Source organism: Daphnia pulicaria, chromosome 6 (assembly GCF_021234035.1).
Source record: "Daphnia pulicaria isolate SC F1-1A chromosome 6, SC_F0-13Bv2, whole genome shotgun sequence".
In the NCBI taxonomy this organism is placed as follows: domain Eukaryota; kingdom Metazoa; phylum Arthropoda; class Branchiopoda; order Diplostraca; family Daphniidae; genus Daphnia; species Daphnia pulicaria.
In genome coordinates, this window is record NC_060918.1 from 12,463,083 (window position 1) to 12,488,717 (window position 25,635).

The 25,635-nt window shown below is 43.8% G+C and overlaps 1 protein-coding gene across 4 annotated transcripts in view; it reads left to right on the forward strand.

Annotated features, from left to right (window-relative positions):
* Window positions 1-25,635, forward strand: part of LOC124344078 — a 42,003-nt gene that overhangs the window by 6,856 nt on the left and 9,512 nt on the right. The window contains exons 1-3 of one of the 4 annotated variants that reach the window (XM_046797484.1): window positions 6,831-7,078; window positions 7,687-7,875; window positions 24,182-24,524. In XM_046797484.1, coding sequence (XP_046653440.1) covers window positions 7,748-7,875; window positions 24,182-24,524 — 471 coding nt within the window. In that variant the 5' untranslated portion in view covers window positions 6,831-7,078; window positions 7,687-7,747. Of the gene's footprint in view, window positions 1-6,830; window positions 7,079-7,686; window positions 7,876-10,333; window positions 12,148-19,763; window positions 20,335-24,181; window positions 24,525-25,635 lie in introns of those variants that run through there. The other 3 variants (XM_046797483.1, XM_046797485.1, XM_046797482.1) reach the window with 3 other exon arrangements.

The window sequence follows — 25,635 nt, forward strand, 5'->3', positions numbered from 1 at the left end:
AAAGAAACTGAAGAGAGGACGACGATGCTGGAAGGCAGCACGCGATAACCCCCACTGAGATATGCGTAGCTTGTGGCACGACATGCAAGAGACAGACAGACACGTACAAGAGACTCGAGAGAGAGAAGCTGTAGAGAGTGAGGAACAAGGACGAGCGATGGACGAACGGGAGCAATAGCAAATAATCAGCGTGTGCTTCCTCGGGTAATTTGGTTAGACCTCGGCTCGACTGAGCACTGCGTGATTGGCTCCAACTTGGTTTTATATTTTTTTTATTTTTCGGGAGATTCCAGTCCAACTGCTTCTCTCTTTTTCTTGAAGATGATGAAGAGTGGAAAAAGGTGAGAGCGGGAAAAAAGATTTACTGTAAATTCGGTTGCCACTTTCCGTGTGTGCGTTCGATATGACTGGACGCTCGGAGCTGATTTTTTGGTTTAGCCCGTCTGACCATTCAAAAGTTGTTGAGGTGCTGTTGGGCGACTGGCTGCTCGTTGGCTGGTCGCAACATCTTGGTGGGTTTCTTTTCATTTGAGGCCACGGCGAAAAACAAAAAACAACAACAACAACAACGCAACTGGTGCCAGGGGAGGGGCGGCTGCCGCCACCGCCGCCGCCGTAGATTTATTTTTTCGCACGATAGTTTTTTGTGCTTTTCGTTTTGAAAACAGTTTCGTTTATTTGCCGGCCAAGTCCGCGGGTTGTGTGATTTTCTTCTCCTCGGAAAATAAAAGGGTCTAGCTGGTCATGATCGCCTAATAGCCACTAATAATAAGCTGAAAGTCCGCGCGCTCTTTCGCTGGCCGTTCTCTTCTTCTTCTTCTTCTTCTACTTCTCGAAACGAATTGAATTTAGAAAAATGCTGGCAAGAAACAAAAAAAGTAATAACGGTTATGAGAGTTTGTTTGAGACGCTCACGTAATGGGCCAGCGCTAATCGAACGACCGCGGTAGTTTGAAGTTTGGACCTTTTTTTTCCCAAAAAAAATAAAGATTAGTAATAATTACTCTTTTCTCTATATAGCTGGTAGAAAGAGGCGATGAGACAAAGTCTATACAGAAAAATGCCATTCAAAAAATAGCCAAAGGTTCGGCTGTGGTCCAATCATCTCGTTTGTTGCCGTCGTCCTTCTTCTCATTAGATACCTTTGCCCATTAAAAGAAAAAGAACAGGCCACTATAAATACTATTCTTCTTCTTATTCTGATTGTTTCGAGTGGCCATTCTTATATATGCGTTGCTGCTGCTGCTACAGTGCTGCTAAAAGACAAAAATTATGTTTGGCCTCTTTTTTTTATTTTCCCCCCTTGATCGGCCCGTTATTTATGTTAGTTTAAACGTTCCTCTCCGACCCGGCCTTGCCCAGTTGTTTAGTGTAGGTCCCCCCCGACACTGTAATCACAAGGTGCAGCTTTGTGCGAAAGAGTTTGGACGGCCACCGGTTGCCTCTGACTGTCCGCCGAGGAAGATGAGCTGATAAAAGCCGAGGAGACGACAGCTGATTTATGATTCAGCGAGACTTGACGTACGCGCAGTTAGGAATGCGCCATTCTCTCTTGTGCGAGTCTTGTGCGCCTTGTAGAAAAAGAAAGAAAAAGAATTTGCAAGCGCAATTCGGAGAGATTCCATTCGTCAGTAAAAAAACGGGACGAAAAATATTGTTTGCATAATGCATCGAGAAATCGTCAATTGGCGAATGTTGAATTCACAATTTGATGACGGGCGAAGCGCCGGACGTCTTTACCCCGCGATGACCAGGCGCATATTTTTCAAAGTGAACAACAAAACAACGTTGTATACGTGTCGTTAGTTGTTACGCTAAAGAAAAATGGAAGAAGAAATGACTCTTATTGTATTGAGGAATTCGTTCCTCTCCATTTGGCAAGTTGAATCCGAATTGCCGTTGGCGCCCCAGTTCAAACAATCCTCTTACCTCTTTTTTCTTCTTTTTCTGAGAGATGGCAAGGCAATTATTCGAGCCACAGCAAACAGAAAAAAAGAAACAAGTGCCAAAGAAATGAGTAGGGAAATTTTGTTTCTTGTTCTCACCGCTCATTATTACGTCCGCCGAGTCAGCAGCAGCCAATCCGTGTCGGTTGTTGTGACGCGCGAAGCTTCTTACGTTTTTTGACTGTGATGGATTTCATTGTCCGTTGTTGTTGGCCTCTCCTTTCTCTCCCTTTCTCGAATTTCATTTGGTTTCAATGTCGTCGCCGGGATTTTTTTTTAAAAAGAAATAAAATAAAAGCCCGTGCGATCGAACCGGCGATCGGCCAGGAAAAAAGAAAAAAAAAATCTTCTCGCGTGAAGGCTCGAAAAAAAAAAAAGGACGAGAGTCGAAATAGTCAAATGGGATTATAGAGGCTAACGGTCATCTCGGCTCGAGCAGCATCCTCCTTTCTTCTTCTTCTTTGACCATTTGGTGTGTGTGTGTGTGTAGGTTCTTGAATGGTGGTCGGGTCAAACGTCGTCAAGGTATGCGATGGCTGCCGGGCGAAAGAGAAGAACTCGCCGATAAGAATCCCGTAGCGAAAACGGCAAGTGCATAAATTACACGGGCCCTTTTATTTCTTGCGTAGAGAGAAAGAGAGAGAGACAGGTAAAGGTAAAGGTGGGATCTCTCGTTTGCCCCAGTCTCAATAGACTTTGGGGAGGCTCGACGTCTTGTGCATGCCGAACGGCTCATTATCTTTTAGGCCTATTGCACTCGTCTCGCGCTATAGAGAATCCTTTTGGAACTCTTCTTCTTCTTCTTCTTTTGCCGTTTACTAATGAGAGGACAACATTTCGGCTGGATTTCCAAATCGAGCTTTTTTCTTCCAGCACTTTGAACACGGTGGTGTGTGTGCTTCTCCTGCTCCGGCTGCTATCATCATCTTCTTCTTCTTCTTCTCCGAACCTATCATTATCTAAGTGCGTTGCGGCGCTTGTTATTCAGTCTCCTCACGAGAACCTGGGCAACTTCATGGCTCTAACTATACCGAAAAAGTCTCTCGTCTCTCCGGAGACCAACAAAAACGGCCCAGAAAAACTAAATGATGTGGGTGGAAGAAGAAGAAGTTGAAGTTGCCGCATCGTTTCATAATAATTGAGAGCTCGCTCAATTGCCATGCATTTTCGCATGGAACTTTTGCCATAATAATCGTTGATTTTGAATGATGATACGGATATCTACTATATGGCGCCTGGTTTTTGTTGCGCCAAAAAGAAACGTTCCATCATCCTGTAATATCATTGCATTCTTTTGGGTTCCGGTTCCCCCTCTTTTTGTTTTCATTTCTCTCAAATGACCGAATATCTCTTTTTTTCTAAAAATAAAAGAGTCTGGGCATCTTTTTTCTTTTTCTGATTATTACATTTCCTTCCATTTTTATGGCCCACCCTTTTTGCTTCTTCTTATTGAATTCTTTGGATCTATCTTTCCATCTATCTTTCCTATTGAGAAATGATGTTATTGCTTTTGCTGGGCCATCGTTCTTGCCTGCCAGCAGCAGCAGAGGCGTGCGTACATGTCGTATACATCGATGGAATTCTCTCTAGCTGTAGATATATTCCGATCATCGTGTATTATAAATACCTCGAAGAATGGAAGATCTTGGACGAGAGAGAGAGAGAGAGAGACGAAAGGTTACAGGTATTCGAATGCATCAATGAGGTTGTGTGTGGTTGGCTCTCCTCCCTTTCCGCCTGTTTGGTTATTTGTTGGCGTTCCATTTGAGTTGCCTAATGGTGGAGAAGAAGAAGCTGAATGGCAACCAGCAAGAAAATCATCATCCTCCTTGCCATAGTCTTGCAGATGTAGGGAAAAGTCTTGTGGGTCGTCATTCTTTCTCTCTTTTTCTTTCTTGTCCATTTATCAGAAGAAGAAAATGACCTAACCGCGCCCCTATTTATTCCTTCCTTGTATGGGCCATCTGCCCTTCATATCTCGTCATGGTCTTGGATTAAATCCGATCAAACCACGGGCCCGTCTCCCCTATTCATAGCCAACGACCCATAGTGAATCACAGAGATTTTTCTTTTTTCTTTTGGCCAATCTTTGGAATGCGATTCTTATCATAATACGAATGAGATTAGCGCTGGACCAACGTCCTCGCTCTGAGGCACAGAAATGATCTACGACCCGGACCTCTTCATCTTCTTTCTTTACTCCATCACCCACGGGGGAAATACGCGCAATCCCCGTCTTATGCAACCAAGTAATCCTTTTTTGAAAAAAAAAAAATATATATTTGAAAAACTATAACATTCTAAAGTGCAGACAAAACGGTGGGGGGCCAAGGTAATTCAACATTCCTGGACCAAACGTACATGGGATGCGTTGCTAAATGTCTGTTATCTTTAGAATATTTAAAAATCCCTCCCTCCCCGAAAGATGTGCAAATTATTTAGCTGGGATATAGCGCAGTGTGTCCCTCAGTTAAAAGAAAAAGGAGGAGGGTCTGCGTGACTGTTTGGATGAGGAGCTGATGAGGTTGAAGATAAAAAAAAGGCTAAAGAATCAGAATACAGAAATGGATTGAAGGGTTTTCAAGGCCGGCCGCTCTATTTTCTATGGCCGAAATGTTGTCCAGTCCACTGTGTGTGCTGCACATGCACGTCCAACGACTCCAACGTATTGTGCATTGTCTAAATAATATCTGCTTCGTACCTGGCGGCAATGGCGTACTCATCATTAACAAGAAAAAGGGAGGAAGAAGAAACACCGAGGTGGAGGAACCCTGGCGAAACGCATATCCAGAAAGAAAAGAAAAGAACAAAAAGGAAATTTCTAGTAATTGAATTTCTTCAGTCTTGACCTTCCAACAAATTTGTGAGTGGCGAATGGAGCCAAAGCTTCTATACATACGTCATTTGCTTTACTAGGAGCAGCAGCCCCATCTTGGGAGTTCTTCCCTTTTTATTCTCTCTTCTTCTTCTTCTTCAAAGAAAAACAAAAGAAAAATTAAAAGAGTTGGACGTTATTCATCTTGATTGATTATCAGCCCCCCTCTAAAATTCTTTTGCTTTTTTGTTTTTATTTTTCTATTTATCTCTCCTTCCAAATTTGGCCATTTGTCGATGAACCGATGGCAATCAACCGCATAGCCCATTCCGACCGACGATCGTAATTCAGGGAGTCTTCCCTTTTGCCCCTTTCGGGCTGTTAGTGTTGTCTTGTGTGCCCGGTCAACTATTTACAGTAGACTGGCAAAGGAGGAGTTGAGCGAGTAGTGAATTAGACATCGCATCAGCCGAATGACCCGAGTTCAACATGGGTTGAACGTCAAGCCCTTGATTTGCCAATGGCCCTGGCACCACCAAAAAAAGGCAAAAATCAAAGTTCACTGCGCGGCTGCTGGGCCGTGTCTCCCGACCGACTCATTAGGACTCTGGGAAATTGGGGACGAGCCCTGTGCTGCCTTGCCCAGCTTTCTAACACGTCAGCAATGAACCCAGTCACAGTCCTGCAGGGAAGAAAAGAAAAGAAAAAGAAACGAGTGCTACGTACAATACACAATAATCATTGTGTAATCTTCTTCTCCTGGGCTCCTCCTGCTGCTTTGCACTCTTACGACGGGCGCACATCGCAGCTAGAGAAGAAAGAGGAGAGACCCGGCAGAGTGCCGTGTAGAATTATTATGATTACTATTACACAAGTTGCTGCTGGTGATGAGGAAGAAGTCTCCTCCCTGACTATAGCAACTAGGGCATACGTTGAATGAGTGAGGCTGTTTAAGTGGGGCCCCTCCAGATCACTTTAACGGTAATCTATCTGCCAAGACGCGCGAGACCGTCAATGTAACCTACTTCCCTGTGCGCTCCACTCTGGCGCATTGTCTCCGATGGAATTTTTGTTAAATTTTCCAACTGTTCGTCAGCCTTTTCTGGTGTTTTTGCACCTACTGCCGCGAAAAGAAAGTGGTCGGCAAAGTGGGCGATGAACGCCGAGGTGCTTCAATTACGAGTTTTTAAATTTTCGCGCCCAACCGCTGCTGTGCAGATGTTGCAGAGTCATCGCCGTCGTGACCATTTCGGAGTCTTCTTGATTGGATCTTTTTTTTTTTGTTTTATTCTATTTTTAAATTATTTGTATTAGATGCTGGCCTTTTTTTTTGTTGTTTTTTTGAAGTATTTTGGGAATGGCGCTGGCCAGGCTGGCCTTCATTCTACTTTTTGGGTTTACTCTAGACCGAGTTGCTCTTGCGCCCGAGTTGCCCGCCAGCTCCGTGATTGTTCTTCACGCAATCTTATTCTTTTTTGATTCTTCTTTTTATTTTCGTCTGTTGTTGTGTCCTGTTTGGACCGTCTGAAAAGTCAAAATGGATAGAAGAAAGGCAACTCGCCTGCCAGGCAAATCTAATTACGACGCCATTTTATTTCTTTCCTTCCTTCTTTCTTTCTTCACAACATTTTTGGTGAATTCCTTCCCCGCTGTGCCGTGCCGTTGCGGCTCTCGCATCCTTCATGGTGAAACGACGAATTTAAATATGTGCGAGCATTTCAGTGACGTAATGGACCGGTCGATGGATAAAAATCACCTGACCGTGAATGATGCAACTTGACGTTGTGGGGAACAAAGTGCGTAAAAAGGAGTCGAGTTGCATCGCCAAAGTAGTCGATCATCCGCCTACACGCGAAGGCGAATTGAGATTTCGATATGACGTTCACGTTTCAATATCGACGGGCTATTTTTGTGACTTGGGTCACGTTTTTTGTGGTTCTCGTACTCTCCGCTGTTCGACGTTCAGGCATTTATCGATTCTCCCGTTTGAATTTCCCTCGCTTTTTCCATCATTCCTGCAAGCAGTGCTCACAGCCGACGATAGGTGGCGTATGTGTTCTCGGCCTGTCATAGAAACAATTCAAGTTGTACGTTCTCTTCTGTGTCGTTCTTTTTCCAAGAATGTTTAAGTTTAAAATCTGCATTTATGACGGGTTTTTAAAGTCGACAACTTTAACTGTGACGATGGAGTCGACCGACCAATCGAAAAGTTGTCATGCCATATACAGCTGGTGGAGATTGTGCAAAGGAATCTGTTATTAACCAACATCAAAACATCAACGATGCATTGTTATCGTGTGTGCACTACCCACCACAAGTATTTTTCCTTTTTTTATTATTTTTATTTTTCTTGTTTGCAATTGCATCGTTGATTGACCTGTCGTTCTGGACGTTGCACCTGACACACGACACAATCCTCCACGTCCTTCACTACATCCCGATGGTAACTCCACCCATGATAACCCCATAATGAGATTGCCAATCGTGAAACGTGATAGTATCAACCCCAGAGACCTCTCCCACCCACCTGGACGATTCTTATCCTCCATCTCCACCTAAATCTTTTCTTTACTTGTCCGGTTGTCACTTTGTTTGGCTGTTTGTGCCATTCCAGTCCGAATTCCACAGGACGATAGTTGCCATGAACCCACGACGGTTCATTCGCAGCGTCTTTCGAACCCAGTTTCCAGGAACCCTGGAATTTATTTTTTTTTTCTAAAAGACTAAATAAGGAGGTCAAATTCGTCTGTTTAGACAGGGAATAACAATTCGGATGGACTGAATTGTCCAATCGTCCCGAATATGGTCAGGCCATATATGTCGTCGAATGAATGGCGAAAGACAAACAGCAATCGTCAATTGAAGATAATTGTGGAACTCGTGTAATTAACGTTTGAATTTCTCTTTGTTATTTTTTTTTTCCAGGCTATAGGAGAAAGTACTCGACTGGTGTTTACTGGAGTTGCTGGCCGATCGAAGAAGCACGATGAGCAGCAGTGGCGGAGGAACGCATCATCCGATCCCAGAGTTCCGTGACGCTGACCATTTCTGGGGCCCTGGTCTCAGTCAGGTCGTTAATGGAAGCCACGAAATTATTCGGCCCAAACCCAGAAGGTGAGTCCTATCTTTTTTTTCTTCTTCTTCCTCTTTGCTGGCCACTTTGGAAACGCTGGAAACATGGGCTTTTGTTGTTGTTTTGTTTTTTTCCCCTTCGTCAGTTGCATAAGAAAAGGAAAACTTTTTTGAATTTGTTTAAGAAGAGGAGAGATTTTCTCTCTACACTCGCACACCTAATTATATCTCGATGTGTGTCTGTGTGTTTTAAACAAAAGGAAACTCTCGGAGAAGAAAATGATCTTCTTGTGCGTTTGTCTGGGATTATATGTGTGTTTATTATCGGTCCCGAGGACGGCCCTTTTTTTTTCGAAATGTATTTTTCTCTTTCTTTCTTTCTTTTTTTCGTCGGCTTCATTTCTGGATGAGGAGCAAAACTTTTAATTTAAATTTTAACCCCAATTGATGTGGACCAACCACGCACATCTTTTTTTTTTATTCACCTTCTCAATTACGTTCATGCCAGGGTTTTTCTACACTCTGGTAAGTAACGATCTGGAATTCTCACCCTCATCTGGCTCTATATATTTCTGTGTCTGTCTTATTGCCGTGAGTAATTGAAGGCGGGAATTAATTTGGAAAAAGAAGGAGAAAACAGGCCGATTCTCGTTTTCTCTCGTTTTTTCTTCATTTGGAGAGAAATTCTTTAATTTTATTTTTTACAACGGAGGAAATGGATCCCAACACCCCCCTCCACCTGAGTTCGGAACGTGTGCAGCGTATCCAATCATGGAAATTTCTTTTTTTCTTTTTGGGTGTAAGATCCCCCCGTCTCGTATAAGAGGGTTCAAAACCCCCCTCACGAAAATAAAAAAAAAGGAAATCTTCTTTTTTCCTCTTGGCACCAATTTTCTCTCGCCGGATAAATTTTGATTTTCCCCAAAAGAAAGAAAAAAGAGGGTCTTTGGTATATTATGAGAATGATAATAGACTAAGAGTCTCTCTCTATGTGTGGATGAAATAGTTTTTTGGTAAAAAGAATCGACCGCGGTACTCTTAACCACACCATGAAGGATCGCTCCCCCCTCTTCTTTTGACCGACAAGAAGAAGATGTACACTAGAAAATAAAAGAGAAGAAGAATTTTTTACCTTTTTTCACACACAACAATAGACAAACATTTTAGGTATCGCATAACTATATATCCGCTTGGGATGAGTTCATCACGGACATTACTCGACCCGAAAGTTATTTCCCATCCAGTTCAGACGATGCCCCTAGAGCTTCTTCTTCTTACCTTCTTACCTTTTTGATCTTGTCCGTGTTTTTCTTCACGGTGCATCATCGCCGTCGAGGGAAAAGAACTTTGAACTTTTGATTTTCGCGGTTCCCTTGTAAAAAGGAAAAAAAATGAGTTGCAGGGTACCCCACGGGTAAGGAGAGACCCCGCCCACCATGTAAATGATGACATTAAAGATACAAGATTGAACTTATTTTCTTTCAAATGAGAGCTGAGCCGATTCTCGTTCAGATTTTTTTTTTCTCCCCAAAATTTTGTTCTTTTTTTTATCGACTTAAAAAGCGTCCCGACAGATGGGCAGGTCCGGTGTAACAGCAGGTCCGTCATGCTGCTGGAATATTAGGGGAGTGAGTCTGAGAGATTTGGATCTTTTTTCAATCGAGGCAACATAAAAAGAAAATGACGAGTTTTCTTTCGTCGTCTCCCCGGCCAAGTTGCTGATGATGCTCTAAGCATTTACCAAATCTCGAAGAAGCGCGCCAGACTTTATTTTTTATTTTCTTTTTTTTTATTTATTTATTTCTTGATTGCCCCATCCAATTTGGTTCCCTCTTCTTTGCCCAGCGCACAGCCCCTCCTCCTCCTCGGTCGTTATTTGACTTTTATATCAATTTTTTCTTCCTCTCATTTGACTACGAGGCAGCTTCTCTATCTATTCGAACCTACCCCTCGGAGGAATAGAACATGTGTGAGCATTTTCCAAAAAGGCCCGCCAGCCAAATGAAAAATGTGGAAGAAGAAAAAAAAAATAAGAAGAGAAACGAACGAACGAACAAGACGGACTCTTCCATCGGGCCAGCAGTCCAGTCTCACTCTCTCGTCAATCTCTTTTTTTTTCCCTTCTTTCTCTCTCTTCAAAGCTTCTATATAAAACCATCAGCTTTTACCTGTGTGGTAAATCATTATATACCCTTCTCTCTCTCTCTCTCTCTCCCTCTATGTGTCTAATCTATCTCAAACCGGATTGCTGCTCACCGTTGATGTTGCTCTTCTCCTTCCATCCTATCTATGGGCCTCCCTTCTCCTTCTTCTTCTTCTTATTTTTAAAATTTCCACAAGAAGAAGAAGAAGGAAAAGGAAAAGGAAAAAAAGAAGAAGTTGGTTGTCCTCTTGTTGTCGGTTGGCTCAAGCCAACGCGCACGCCATCATCCACTTCTCCATCTTGCGGGCACCCGGCCAAGTGGTGGTACACCAGTGGCCACTCGACTGGCTGGATCAACAGTTCACCTGACCTCCTCGTCAGTGCCAGTCGCCGTGTTAACTGGCCAAAAAAAGGAAAAGAAAAGACATCAAAGTCATTTGATTCCCCACACCAGCTCGTCAGCGGTTTTTCGATCGCGCACACAAACACAAACAATTCGACACGGTTGACCCCGATTTGTTGGTAATTTTTCTGCGTGTGCAACCAATGTGTTTTTTTTTTTTTTTTTTTTTTTTTTGGAGCCTTCGACGTGAACGCTCGTGAACAATTTGCTTGGCAATAGTTTTCGGATTACCCCAGCGCGGCGGAGATTGGATCGTGAAGATCGGCGATCGATCGTAGCGACGATCAAGACAAAAGGCAACAAACGATGATTTATCGCTGATTTATCGACTGTGTGTGTCTATGTGTGTGTGTGTGTGTGTGTGCCTGCTCACGTCTGATGCTCTCGTGAATGAGTGCCGGCGTGAATGTTCTCGCAGCTGGAACACGACAAAGTGACGGAGCACACGCGAACTTGTCTAAGTGATACTCTCTCGTCTCTATCTCGCCAAATCAAGCGAACGCGCGCACTCTGCGGGAGTTGTCGAACAGGCCGATAGTGGGTGGCAAATGTGTAGTCGGTCGGCGCCTCTTTTGAAAGAAGAAGAAATTTTCCTTTTTTCTTTCTCTTCTTCATTGATCGCCGATTTGCCTTTGCCGGGCTAGTCGTGACGTTTTGGAATTATATTTTTGTAACTCATCAAAAAGAATAGAGAAGAAGAAGAAGAAGCTCTTTTCTCTCTTGTTTGTTGGCCATCAGCCCCAGATAGATAAGATCGGAGGCGCCAAACTTGTACTCCGACTCCCGTTATCTTGTCTATAAAAGCTGCGAATAATCTCTTGAGCAGCAGTTCTTCTTCTTCTTCTCCTGGTGTTTGCTCCCATTTTGAAAACATTTTGATCCCCCCCACCAACACCAACCATCACCATCTTTTGTGAGTTTTTGATTGCGGTTCATCCCCCCCCCCCCATTTTTGATTGTCTTCATTTTGAGGGTTAGTGGTGAGTCGTAAGCAGCCAAGAGCAGCAGCAGCGAGTGGTGGATGAGTAGTGGCGTCTCGTTTGGGTGGTGACCTTTTTTTCCTCCTCGTTTTTCTTCTTCCCTCCCGTTTTATGATTCATTCCGAGACGAGTTACAAGTTTTTCGAGGGTTTTGTCTTCACGGCAAGAGATTCACAGCATTCCCCCCTCCCACTGTGTGGTGGATGAATCCGAGTGTAATCATCGTTCCACCAGAAGAAGAACACGACAATTTTCAACCGTGAGCTTTTTTAGTTTTTAAAAAACTAAAAGATCGCCCTCAATTTTTGTTTCTCTCTCTCTCCATCCCTCCCCAAACGAAGAAGAGGAGGACTCACGGCCTGAACCCCCGCGCAAGGTTGAGGTGAACCAGAACTCTGTTTTTTTTTAAAACCTTGAGGGTCGACTGCAGGAGGAAGAAGAAGAAGAAGCCGAGCATCTGTTGGGTAAAAGTGTCGGAAGTGTCGGGAGTGTGTGTGCGTCTGCGATCGCCCCTACGAGATTGGCAATTGAACGAAAGGAGGAGGGAAGACTGCCGACAGCAGAGAGGGGAGGCATTGACGATCGCCACTCACTTTTTTGAAATTTGCATACGGTTGCCGTGTGGTGTTATGTGCGCCGGGATTCGTTGATTATCAGAAACTCGTCATATTTTTCTACATCAGAGCCATGAGCCACAGTAACAGCCACAGCCTGATGTCGACGACGATGCCGTCCAATGAACCTGTCGGACTGCCCGACCCGAGGTCTCACTCACTTTCTTTCATCAGGTAACACAAATCTCAAAAATCAAATAAACCCGAAGTTAAGAAAGCTAAGAGAGATTCCAGACGTTATTTCCTTTTTTTTCTTTTGCATATATTTCGTATTGTAATTCCCATATTCAGATATTTATTTATTCCTTTGGCGTGTGGATCTGAATTTTCCTTTTTCAAACTCGACTTTTTTTTTTTTTTCTTTTTCCACCAAGTGGAAAGGGACGACGGCCGTTGGGCATCGCCCATAAAGATCCGTTACACTCTAGAGAGAGAGAAATTCTCCCCCCATTTCGTGTGTTTATTGATCGCAGAGAGACTATAAATACCGCTCGTTTATTTTTTTCTCCGCTATATCCGTCGCCAAAATTCCTTGCGGCTCACACACGTATAGGTACGTGGACGGGGCCATAAAATTTGAAAAAGCTAGCAGCAGTACTATCGATATTGAAACACTTGCACTGCACTTGGCAAAGGCGACGAAAAGTGGCCAAGAAAACGGATCGACCGCCGCGGCGACATCATTCCCATCGTCTGTCGAGAGGGGGGTAACATCCGAAAATTGAGGGGTTTCTTCTTCTTCTTTACCTGTCATATATTTATGTCTATTGTACTCCCCAACCACTAGACACTGTGTACAACATGTCCCGTATTTTCTTACTACCCCCAAGACACAGTTGGGAAAAAGAAAAAGGTTTTTTAAAGAGTAGAGGGGGGTACAGCCCCTTTTTTCTCTTGTATCCGCTGGATGGGAAATATCTTTTCATCTCGATAGACTTGACGACTGGAAGAAGGAGAGAGTTGAGCTTCTGCCGAGTGTGTCCCAAATTTTCTTCTTGTAGTCAAGAACCTTGATAAGAAGAGGATTCTCCTGGATCATTTTGATTCCTCCTCCCCCCTCTCTCTCTCGGTCGGTTGGACATCGTACAATACCGACAGAGAATGGGAAATGGTCAATGGCTGATGACGGCCCCTCTTCTTCTTCTTTTTTAACCCTCCACCACAAACTCTCTCTCTCTCTTGTACACGAAGAAGAAGAAGAAAAGGGACGTGTTAGATTATAATACGGTGAATGTGTAGTCACGCCGCCACGGGCGCGCCGTTGCGGCTCTTGTTGTTGCCTAATTCAAATTCAAATTTTCTTGTTACATACGACGGACGGACGGACTTGCTGTACACGACGGCCCTCTCTCTTCTCCCCTTATAGACACGAGGGGCTATTTTCTCCCGAATTTTGAATCGACTATTCCCGGCCTTCTCTCTCCGATGGATATTTATTTTGCCCGATTGCCCCTTTCTATCCATAGGCATGTCGACGTGGACGGAAGATGGACAGACGGACATGAAGAGTCTCATCTTTTTTTTTCTTTTTTCGGTTGTTGTTGTTGTTTTCTTATTCCTATAGATTCGATTCCACTCCCGCCGAGTCACGAACGACCTTATTTATGCCCTGACTCACACTGACTTACACAAATCTGAAACCGAACTGGCGGGGATAGTGGAGCATAGGACAGGTTGAAACAGGTTATTGGAAATTCGATCTACCCAGGGGAACCTATTTTTTGAATTTTGAATTTTGAATTTCTTTAATTATTCCGTCGGAGGATCGTTACTCCTGCTGCCTATCGTGGTATAAGATGCCGTGTGTTTGTTGGCCTTCTGTCGTCGTCATGAATATGAGAAACATTCTTTCCCCCTTCTTCTTTTTCTTCCCACTTTGATTCAAACTTTTGGGTACGTCATAAGCAAAAAGGGGAATGTGTCGAATGGAGCTGCTCCTATCCATCCCTCAGCCGCCCGGAATGAGAATAAATGCAATCATTTATCTATAATGTATTATAAGCAATCGAAGAGACGGGCCGGCCCCGATGGAATGACGCAGAGTGGGTTACGTCTTTCTTTCTTCCTTATGAATATAAATCTACTCATTCAAATGGTGGAGAGAGAGAGAGACGACGAGGCTCTTTGGTCTGTCGAACAATTTTTCCATCCCAGGCCATTCCTTCTGATTCCCCCTACGTCGCCGGAAACCCACCGACCGTTGATGGTTTTTAATATTCTGAATAACCAATCACGACATTGAGAAAGGGGGGTGGATACCTCATTATTGTTTAGAGTAGCCGGGGCATCAGCAGCTGTGTGGCTCCAAACGTCAGTCAGACAGTGCCGGGTTTCTTGCCCGGTAGTGATAGACTTTTATCAATCTCTCAAGTAACGGACTGTGGACACAGCCATCAGCACATTCCCCATCCGCTGGGAAAAAAAAAGATTAAAATCCATCTTCTTCGTCGTCGTCTACCTTCGTCGAAAAAATAAAAAAAAAGGACAGAAATGTTTCCAGCCCTCGATTGTTGGTGGTGGGGAAAAGCCTTTCAACTCGTCCGTTCTCATGTCCGTCCCTCCCCAAAAACTCTGACTGAAGATTTCCTGTTTTCTTCTTTTTCCAGGAACTTTTAAGAAAACAAGAAGAATTCAAACTCCCCCTCGTCCCTCACTATACAATAAAGAAAAAGTCAAACGATTCATTTAGGTTGTGTGACATTTTGTCTCTGTGTGTGGCTGGGTGGAATGACGACATTCTTTCGTTCTAGAAGAAGAAGAAACAATTTTTCTGTGTTGGTTGTCCTTGGTAGGCCTTGGCGACTGGCGTCCTTTTTGTAAACCGCACGGAACAAACCCCCGAGTCTCCCTTTCAACCTGGCACGCGCTTCTTATGTTAGTCGAAGATGTTGAGAGATCGTTTGTCATCAAGACTGGGGGGGAGGCGTGGACTTTTTCCCATCAACTTTTTTTGGGTTGGAATTCTTTTTTTGTTACTTTCGATAGGTCAAAATTCCCTGGGAGATTTCCAGTCAAACTAGATAGGGGGGAAAAGGGTTTTTTTTCTGGCTGAGACTCTTATTACATGAATTGAATATTCAAAAGACGATGCCTTCTGATTGGTATTTCGGTCCCGTAGTGTGTGTGTGTCTCTTGTCTCGAATCTTTTTTTTGAGTTTCCCTCGTCGTCGACCTTCTGAACTCCCACCCCTCAAAAGACATTTCGAAAGAAAAAAAAAAGGTACATCTACGTGGAAATATATCACCGTGTAGGATCTCAGCGTGAGTCCCTTGGCTCAAGCAGAAGAATCGAGAGGGAAAACACAACCAGACAAGAAAAATATCGGAGGGGCTATTATTCGAGGAGGAATGAGAAATTGACTCTTTGTGTTGAGAACTTTGGCGTGTTGTTCAATGTAGGGGGTCTACCCCCTCCGACTGAGAATGCGCACCCACCATCTTTCTTCCTTTTTGAATCTGATTACCAAACTATCGATGAAAGGAACAATTTTCTTTTTTCTTTATCTTTCCCCCCATTTAAATTCCTCGGTGCACTTTCTTCTTTTCGGCTAAATAAGTCTCGATTGTGTCTTTGATGAAGACATTTCGACACCATTCGCCGACGCCCACCGATACAAGAAGGGGCCGACCGACCCCCGTTGAAATATCAAACGAGAACGTCGTCGTTGTTTCTTTATTTTTATACGCATGTCGGCTGGATGTTTTTCTCACGTTTGATCGTTAGTGTGTAATGAGTGCAACTCTTAAATATTAAAAGAAGGAAAGATGGAAACAAGGTCGGAGTTGAATTTCTGGCGTGTGTCGATTGTTCCACATTTGAATTCATCCGCGCCGCTTGGCTTTTTCGTCCACAAGAGATGTGCGCATCGATATAGACGATGTGGCACGCACTTTCTATTACTGGGTCGCCGCCGCCGCCGTCATTCCACCTATCACACACACACACACACCGTGAGCTTAATCTAATAAAGATGTGTGTGATGCAAACAACAGCCAAAACATGAGGAGGATCAGTTTTTTTTTTTCGGGAAAGTGTGTCGTCGTGATAATAACCTGATTCTCTTGTCTCAACATCTTGAGAGCGGAGAAGAACTGGCGGAAATGTTGAACACTAAAAAATTAAAACGCAACTATTTCATTTCTTAAAAAAATAATGTTGAATTAACAACCGTTTTTTAATTGCTTTCGTCTGAAAAGGAAAGCCCAGCTTTGGGTTTTTCTTTTTCTTGCTAGTCCATCATTTTGTTTTTGACCGCCAGCTCATCACACACAGTTCTATGCTGATTTCCTTTGCTCTCTTATGCAAATGAATTTCGTTTCCAGCATTCCATTGGATCTTATATTATTTTTTGTTTGGTTTTTTCTAGTGTTATTCACCTTCTTCTTCTACTATACTATACACACCGGTCAGAAAGGTGGGGGACACGTATCGAGCAGGTTATGGCCCTGCGGCCCCCCTGTTCTTCTTTTTCTTCTGATTCCCCCCACCGATTTTTCTGTTTTTTTCGTGTTATGTTTCTTCTCTCGATTACATCGATTCGTCACGGACGTTTCTTTTCCTCCCCCCAATCTTTTGACAGGCCAGTGTTTTTCAGAGGGGGTTGGCCGCCGATCCATCGGGTCAGGCGATATTCAGCCTACGGTGGGATAATAAAAACAACAACCACCGAATGCCCCCTCATTCTCTATCCGTACAATAAGACGAAAAACTCAAATTCTTTTGCGCTTGAAATCCAGAAATAAGAAAAATGGACAGAGCTGTAGGGAGAAATATAGAAAGAGATGGGAGAAATCCATCATCTTTGGCAAATGTTATACGACCCCATCCGAGTGGACGTGTATCTCTTGCATTACAGTCGCAATCGACGTCTTTTACGGGCGAATAACAACAACCAACAGCCAGACGATAAATTCTTATTTTTCTCGAGAGAAAGAATGGCCAACATAAAAATCCTTCCTTGGTTCCTAAATCTCTTTTTCCTGAAAGAGAAAAATATTCTCGTGTGTATCGCTTTTTCTCGTATTATTATTATTATCGGATCGTATACATACTATAGTAGAGGTATATAATACATCCACTGCCGTCGTGTATATTGTTACTATTATATATGCGCAGCATACGATTAGATGGGATCGTCCATCTTGGTTATTTGCCTCTTTATTCTTACTGCCGTGGCAGCAGCAGCAGCCTCCGGATTTTTCATTCTTATTTTGTTTTTTTACTGCATCTCTCGCCTATGTGTAGATGATATGTTGGCCGACTCTCTCTCTCTCTCTTGGGTTTCACAGCTTAACACTCATCTTTTTCCGCATTTTTTTTTTTTTTTTATTATTTATTATTATCACCTTGTAAATATTGCCAGTGGCGTCGTGTACTGCGCGCGACGTCAAGTGTCGACCAAAGAAGAGACGGTAAGCTTCTATCTTCTTTGCTTTCCCACCTTTTGGGATGTAGTAAAAAACTAAAATAAGAAAACCGCGCGTGATGCAACACAATCAATCGGCTGTTTCCTCTCTTCTTTTTTTTTTCTTTTTAGTGAAGGGAAGGGGGGAGTTGCTTTGATTTGATGGAGCGTGTAAAAAAGAAAAAGAAAATTCAAATGACCCTGCGGGAGCGGCTGAGCGCACCCTCCGTTCGATCGTATAAAAACTTTTTTCGTTGTTTTTTTCTTGCCACATTTTATTCAAAAGTTCTTTTTTTTTTTGTTTTAAAGAAGAATAATCGGATGAAAATCAATAAATGGCAAGGCAAATTCGATCAAAGTTGGAATGTGAATTTTTTGGCTTTCGAAATAAGAAAATGGTTAAAAATGTGGAACAGGATGAGACTGTGCAGTCTGTACAGGACTAGTATAGGCTGCGCATTTTGGAAGGAAAATGTTAATCGCCTGACACACATGCCCATGAAACCCACACGCGTTTTTTCCCGACTTGAGAGAGTTCTATATATCTTCCACGGTATCGTATAATCATTGTAATACCAGAAAGAAGAAAGAAAGAAAATAAAAAAAACAGTCAATTTCTGTTACTCTGGAGGCGGAGACCAGAAGGAAGATCATTACCCCACCGTCTTTGTAATATATTTGTGTGTGTGTGTGTGTGTGTGTGTCTGCTCTAGAGTCATCCATCTATTAGAACAGGTTTTTTCTTCGACTTCTTCTCTTTTTATATAAATCGCTTGTTTACGTCTATAGTTGTTTCCCCCCTCCCTTACATAGGAAGAACTGGAAAAAAGTCTCCCAAAAGTTCGAAGAATAATTACCCGGGAGCAAGCAACCGAGTCAAAAATTCCTCTTGTTCGTCTTCCTTCTTTTTTTTTTTCTTTTTTTTTTCCCTTCAAGAAAAGCCCCCCTGAAAAAAAGATGGGAGAAAGAGGCAGTCCTTTTTTCCCCATCTTTTTCTTTCTGGTGTAGTAATAATCATCAGCTGTTGCATTTCATTAAAAGAAACAACGGGGCTAAACCAAGACGTGATGTTGTTGGCCCGTTTCAAAGTTTTTCCTCTTCTTCTTTTTTTTTTTTTTTTTTTTGTGTTTATTGGCTTCTGGGTATAGTACTTGTAATACACCTGGTTTAGCACACAACAACTCGGTTAACTGTTTGGGCGCATAAAAACCGCGGAAAAAGGAAGAGAGAAACAACCGAAATATTTGATCAGAAATGAGCAGCTGATTTATTCATTCGTGATGGGGGGAATCAGGTTCTTTTCATTCACTTTTTTCTGTTGTTGTTGTTGTTGTTGTTATCACGTCGGTGATGATGATGATGACGTCCGAATATTTTTCAAAAGATAACAAAAAATAAGTAATAAAATTCCACGAGAAATGCTAAGTGCGCCGGCGTTTTGCCTTTGCGTGATTTCCTTCGCGGGCCATCAGACAAAACGAGGACGGATCCAATTAGTTCAATGGCCTTTTGATTCTCTTGATTTATTCATTTGTTTATCACGACGAGGATGATGATGATGATGAGGATAATGAAAGGCAACACACAATCGAATCAACCGGCCAAATGATTGACTAACTTTTATTGATTAGAGTTCTTTTCGCGGGTTGTCCGTCTGTCCGTCTGTCCGTCCGTCCGACTATCGGCCGGCATCCTTTGTGCCAAATAGGTTAAACCCGATGCATCTAATCGTCTGGCCCGTCTGACTATCCGCACACGGAATAAGAATATGACATGAGCAAAAACTGATTGGAAAAGACCCCCCGCTAACGACCTAGAATCTCTCCTCATCTTGATTTGCAAGCAGCAACAACAGCAACAACAACAACACACAAACAATTCTCATATATCTCTTTCTCTTTGGGCCGGCAATGGGATAAGAAACTGGACATCCATATTAGATGCGCCTCTTTTCTTCTTCTTCATCTTTTTCTGTTGCAAAGGCCAAAATGTTGTTGGAGAGTTGCCGGTTACACTAGTTGTTGCTGTCTATTATTTATATGACGAAGAGAAAAAAGGGCCGAGTTGCTTTCTTGCCCGCGGGTGCACGTTCCCGATACATACCGAGTCGGGCGGCACACGACGCCCGACGCCCGCCACCGCCGCCGCCGCTGCTGCTGCTATATAGGCGAGCGGCGTTTTGTCTTTCACGGCGAGTACTGTTCACAACCTTCGTCGGGAGAACAACAACAACAACCGTCGTCGTCGTCGTAGCGGCAACCCGCCTTTCCACTCCCGCAATCCATTTCCAGCAGCAGCTACCGTCAGCAGCCGCTTCAGTTGTGTGTGTCTTATTACGTCGTGCTTGCTCGCGTGAAAACGGCCCGTCGTCGTCGTCTTCTTTTGAAAAGAAACGGCACCAATCAACTCGGCGCAAAGTTTTCTCGCCAAAATTGGATACTCTCAAACGAGACAAAGGGGAAATGGCGGCCGGCGTCATTTCCAGATGATTTTTCACTCCATCTCAGTGTGCACGTCGAAATTTTCATTTCCAACTTAATTTTCTTGTGTTGTGTTGTGTTTTCTCTCTGGTGGCGGTCCGTCCGTGTGTAACACCTCTCATTAGCGAGGTGTGTCCCGCACATCACGCCCCTTTCGCCCAGCCAAACCGACGGGCGAATTTTCTGTTCGGAGAAAAAAAAAAAGAACTTGACAAAAAACGGCAGCGAATAACTCTTTTTGGGGGAATTTGGAATTTTCTTTGATCGATTTGGACTCAAAAGTTTTGTTGTGTGTGTTCGCGTTCGATCATCATGTTGAGAAAGAGCGCCAGCCAGCGAACGGCCCGCGAGGCCAGACAGACCAATCAGAAGTTGAGTCGTCAGATTGAAAACGTGTTCAGTTATCGACTGCAGGACGCGTTTCAGCGAGGATTGGGATACGATTCCACCAGCAGCTCCACAAACGCGACCGATTGGTAAGGCCATTCTAAAGAGTCTCCGGCTCCATCCATCCATCCATCAACGGAGGGGATAAATGAGAAAATTGAACGAAAGCAGAAACTCGAAAGAATTTGATTTTTTCCATCGCTCGTATTTTTCTCGAGAAAGTCTCCCATTAAATATTTCCTCCCTGAACCCGAAAAAAAAGTCATTGATCAAAAATCAAATTGGGCAACATTCGTCAGCTGTGGGCCCACCTTTTACCCCTTGGCGGCCGTTAGACACACGGACCTCCGTCCAGTCAGGAACCTCCTCCTTCGTTCGTCCGTCCGTCTAGGATTTTTTTTCTTATTTTTCCAGCTCTCATTTTTATGCTTTATTACCTTGGCCGTCTGTTTGGGTGTGCTCACCTGTCGTGTAATCACCGGCAGCAACCAGCACCAACTTTTAGTTATTTTTATTTAAAAAAAAAAACGAGTTTTCTTTTCAAAATCTTTCGGGGGGCAGCGTCATCTCGAATGTTCTTTTCTTGAGTGGAGGGGAAACAACAACCGAGATGATTATACAGATGAACGTATCGTTCACTGGGCACCACCACCACCCCTGGAGCTAGATTGACATCCAGTCGTTTTTCTCTCACCCAGTAAACTTTTTGGGGTTTTTCTCTGGTGAAAGGATGGAGACCACAGGAATAGACCTCTTCTTTATTTTTGATATTTTTACCTCCAGTTGTTGTTTTTGTTGTTGTCTGTAATAATAAAAAGAAGCGAAGGAACGCGCGTGCGGCGGAGGATTTTTTTTCTCATCCGCATCGCATCGCTTCTTTTTTCCAGGTGAAGTTCCACGCTCCCATTACAGACTTCATTAAAAATTATCTTTGGCTAGAGAAGAAGAAGAAGGTCGTTTTCGGTTCACGACACTCTGCTTTTCTGACCGAGTTGCTCATATACAGTCATCCGTGAAAGTTTCTTGAACAGGCAAATGGCTCTCTATGTTTTAAGTTTAATTTGACGGAAGGGATACTACGGTGCCTGCCGTACCCCCGGTTTTTTACGCCTTTTTCTCTTTTTCTTTCATGGGTAAAGGAAGAGAAGAATATAAAGAAAAAGAGAAAAGGGCGTAAAATAACGGGGGTACGGTAGGCACCGTAGTATCCCTTCCGTCAAATTAAACTTAAAACATAGAGAGCCATTTGCCTGTTCAAGAAACTTTCACGGATGACTGTATATGAAACTGTGTGGATCACATCATCATCACGCGGATGCGACGTTATTGGGCATCTAGCACGGCCAAAGTTGAGTAACGCTGTGACGTGATTGGTTCGCGAGTCAACAGCAAAGTTGTTGGCATTGTTGCTGAGCTGTCGGGACGTTATCGAAAACGCGCAATCAGCCAACAACAACGAGACGAAAAAAATGTTGTCGAGGCGTGACACGACTTTGACTCTTGCAAATGTCTGATTGTCTCCCGCGTCTTAATATTCGCCCGACACGTACGGAAATTCCTGGAAACAAAAACCAACACACACGCGGGACGCGGACTGTACAAGCAACACAGTCTCGCGGTTCTGTCTTCCCGACGGGGAGGCGGGATCGAAAAAGGGACGGGTCACCGGGAGTCCTTCACCTTGGCGAAATAACGAACAAAAAAAAATCACCCGAGAAATTTCTTTTTCACGTCGTGTTTACGACACCTTTTATTTATATTTCTTCCGCGCTAGACTCTTTTTTTTTTTTTTTTCTTTCGTAAAAAACATTTGCATTTGTAGTTTTGTCTAATTTCTTTTTATTGTGTGTGTGTGTGCGCTGCTCACCTTCTTCTTTTTCTCTTTCTAATTTCACGATGACTTCCGTGCGCGCCCCCCTCGACTTTTACGTTTTACCTCAACCCGTTACGACCGCAAATCAGGTGCAAACCAACGAAAAAGAAAAGAAAAAACGAGAAAAGGAGAAAAAATTCTTCATTCCCGAACTTCGTGATTCCCCTTCGGAGAAGAGCGTTTGAAGAAACCAACGAAAGAAAAAAGACAATTGCGTTCAGATTTTTCTATGAATGTGCTGGGGGAGAGCGATGGGAAATCTGTCGTCATCGGAGAGCTGGAAAGTGATGTTGTACTACGCTATGCAAAAACAAAAAAGAGAAAAGGGAGTGGATACTTGGATAGTCAAGTACAACACAAGATCAATGTTGACTATGACGCATAGTTCTTTGATTTTTTTGAGCGCGCGGGACTTTTGATTCGCACGGCGCATTGTCGATCGCCTTTCGTGTGATGACGAAAGAATTTGGTTGGGGGAAAAGGTTAGACATTATCGCATGACTGATGAGGCCGATATCCTTTGATTGCGCATAGAATATAGTTTTTCTTCTTTCCATTCAGTTTCTTGTGTGTGCGGTTTCTTGCGAGGCGGGACCCGAATTTGATAAGAATAGCTGAGACGAACCCTGTGAGAAATGTTGTTGCATTGCATTGATGGGTTATTCCGCTATTATTATTATTGCGCTTGCTGACGATGCGACTAGGCAAATGTCCATAAATCAAACGGACTCTCTGGCACGCGGGTGATCATCATTGAGTCTTATACACGCCAATGCCCGGCCAGTTTGTTTTTTTAACTTCACGCAGGACGCCGCCTTTTAACTGGAAACATCTGACCGCCCCCTTTTCTTTTTCACCCAGAAAATGGGGGAAAAAAAAGGGCCGACCTGAATATTATCTCCGCATCATCTTCTCTCTCTCCGGTTGTTGTTGTTGTTGTTGGCCGCCCGGTCATCCTACCTAAATAGTTGTGCCGCACGAACTTTATCAGATCTTTTCTTTTTGTTTTGTTTTGCTTTGTGTCGGCTCATTTGTTTGTGCCTTATGACGTACGTAACTTACGACTTTTACTTGTTTTTTGGCCTTTTTTTCGGCGCACTGGAGATCCCGTTATGATCAAACCCGTGCTCGTTTTCGTGTTGTACTCGGCTACACAATGCGTAACAGTCTCGGCCTTTGCAAACACACAGGGGAGAGAGAGAGAGTTAGTCGCGGATGATGATTTCAGATTTGTTTGTTTGTCTGTTGGTTGCGCCGGCCGGCCAGCCACTCGAGAAAGAAGAAGAAGATGACGTGGTCGTAATCTTATTTAATAATATTCACGAAAAAGCGCCTACTTGAATATGTAGAATAAGGGCCATTTTTCTCCAGCTCGCTCTCTCTCTCTCTCCTGTTGGGGAGATGTAACCGATCCTCTACTACAATGCGGCCAACTCTCTCTTATCTATTGAATGCCCACCAATAATTTCGCCATGTTATGTGAGTCTGAAATTTTGTTCTTTGTGGGCCCCTTCGTTTATGCTAATTCTTTCCCCCCTCTCTCTCTCCTCGAATGTGAATGATGAAATCAACTTGAAATCAACGATCGGTCAGTCATTTTTCCTCCTTTTCAATTGACCGCTCCGTCCCCCGTGCCGAGTAGGAGGACAAAAAAACACTTTAACGGGCGGGTTTTTTACTTTGGTTGAAACGGACAAAAAAGGCGCACGTGCGCACCGAAACATTCACACACACACACACGTGTATTAACTCGCCAGACCCGTCCGTCCGTGTGTGCGGATGGGTGCGCAGACACACACACAAGTAATAAATATAAGTGTGAGGGCCGGCGTGGGCGATCGAGACGTTGACGGATGAGGCTATGAGCGATCGCTGATTGGTTGATTGCCCCGAGAGTCCTTTATATCACGACTGTATAGGATCCGGCGATGACTGGAATTCATTAGTCAGTTTTATATGATCTGCTCTTACCCACCACCACCACCCCCCATCGTGAATATTTTTGTGGCTTTTTTCCGCTTCTTTTGCCTTTTTGACTGATGATTGTCCTATTTCGATTTCAGGCCTGGCGAATTGAACCGACTCAGCGCCGATGGATCAATTCTCTTGAAAAATGGCGGAGGAGGAGCTGGCGGCTACGGCACGGCCGGATTCCTGCACCACCAGACGTCTCCGGCGTTCCAGAATCACCACCAGCAGCCGCAGCAATCGCAGCAGCAGCCGCAATCGCATAATTTGGCGGCAGTGGGTCAACATCCGTCACAACTCCACGTCCAGTCATCGCAGCAAACGGCGGCAGCGTTGATGATGAACGGCAAATCGCCGTCACGCGACCTGGGCGGCGGATCCACTCCCGTCCTGAAAATGACGGCCGCCCACAACAGCGCCGCTGCCTCCACCACTCAGGTAATAAAGGCCGTCGTATAACTTTTTGACTGCCCTGTGTGTCTAGGCCGTTGTAAATTCATTATTCAACGGCTCATTTTCCGAAACGACCTTTTCAAAAAACACCAAAACCCAAAATTTGTACAATTTCGCCAAAAGAAACAAAAGGAAGTAGAAGAAGAAGCAGCCAAGGCGCTGGTCGTAACGAGCAGACAATCATCTCTTTTGGCCGGGGCCGTGTAGTCTTAATTAGGCATGAAGGAAAAGGAAAACAGCAATGATATAAAAATGCAAACGGCAAATTTGTCAGCACTTTCTAATAGAAAATTCTTCTTCTAAAAAACATTTTTCTCGTATTCCATTTTCCACGAGGTCCTTACCTTTCGCCAACCCCCCCGTCACAAAATCGCTAATTGGTTAGGTTTTCTGTGTGTTTTCGTGACCGAAATTCTTCCCGCCGACCCCGATGTCGTTAAAGAGGCGTGATAAAAAGCTTCCGATTCCATTCAGCTGTCGTTTTCTCGTAGTGAGAATCTCCTTTTCTTCTTCTTCTTCTTCGTCTTTCCTTTCTCTTATAGACTCGGATGATCTCTGCGCCTCTCTCTCTCTCTCTCTACGCTTCCGCCAATTGAAATTGCCGCCGGAATCGGCACACCTTGGGGAGTCTGAAATTCACAGTAACACAATTTCCAGCCACCCATCGCGTCGATCCATCTGTCGTTTGTTTTGTTTCTTTTTTTTTTCTTTTTTTCTACTTGACGTCATGATCCACTCGACGTAGATGATTCCGGTTGTCGGTCGAGGAGCCAACATGATTCGGATGATTCCGGCGGACGACTCCCCGAGTCACGATTCCACTGAATCTCGTCGAGATTTAATAATCGTCGAGTCATTTTTCTGTGTGTGTGAAGGGGGAATATAATTTCTTTGATTTCATTTCCAATGTGCGGTAGCTCGTTTTCTTTTGTTACTTGTAACCGGTTGTCTGAGACTGGGCTTCTATACGCGTCTCTATCAATTGTTTCACGGTTAGTCAAACGGCTTCATTTTGGGCCAGGCTGCGATGGCAATCGTCGCTTTCTTTCTCGTTTCTCGTTTCTCTATTTCCCCTCCACCACCATCAGTCAGCTCG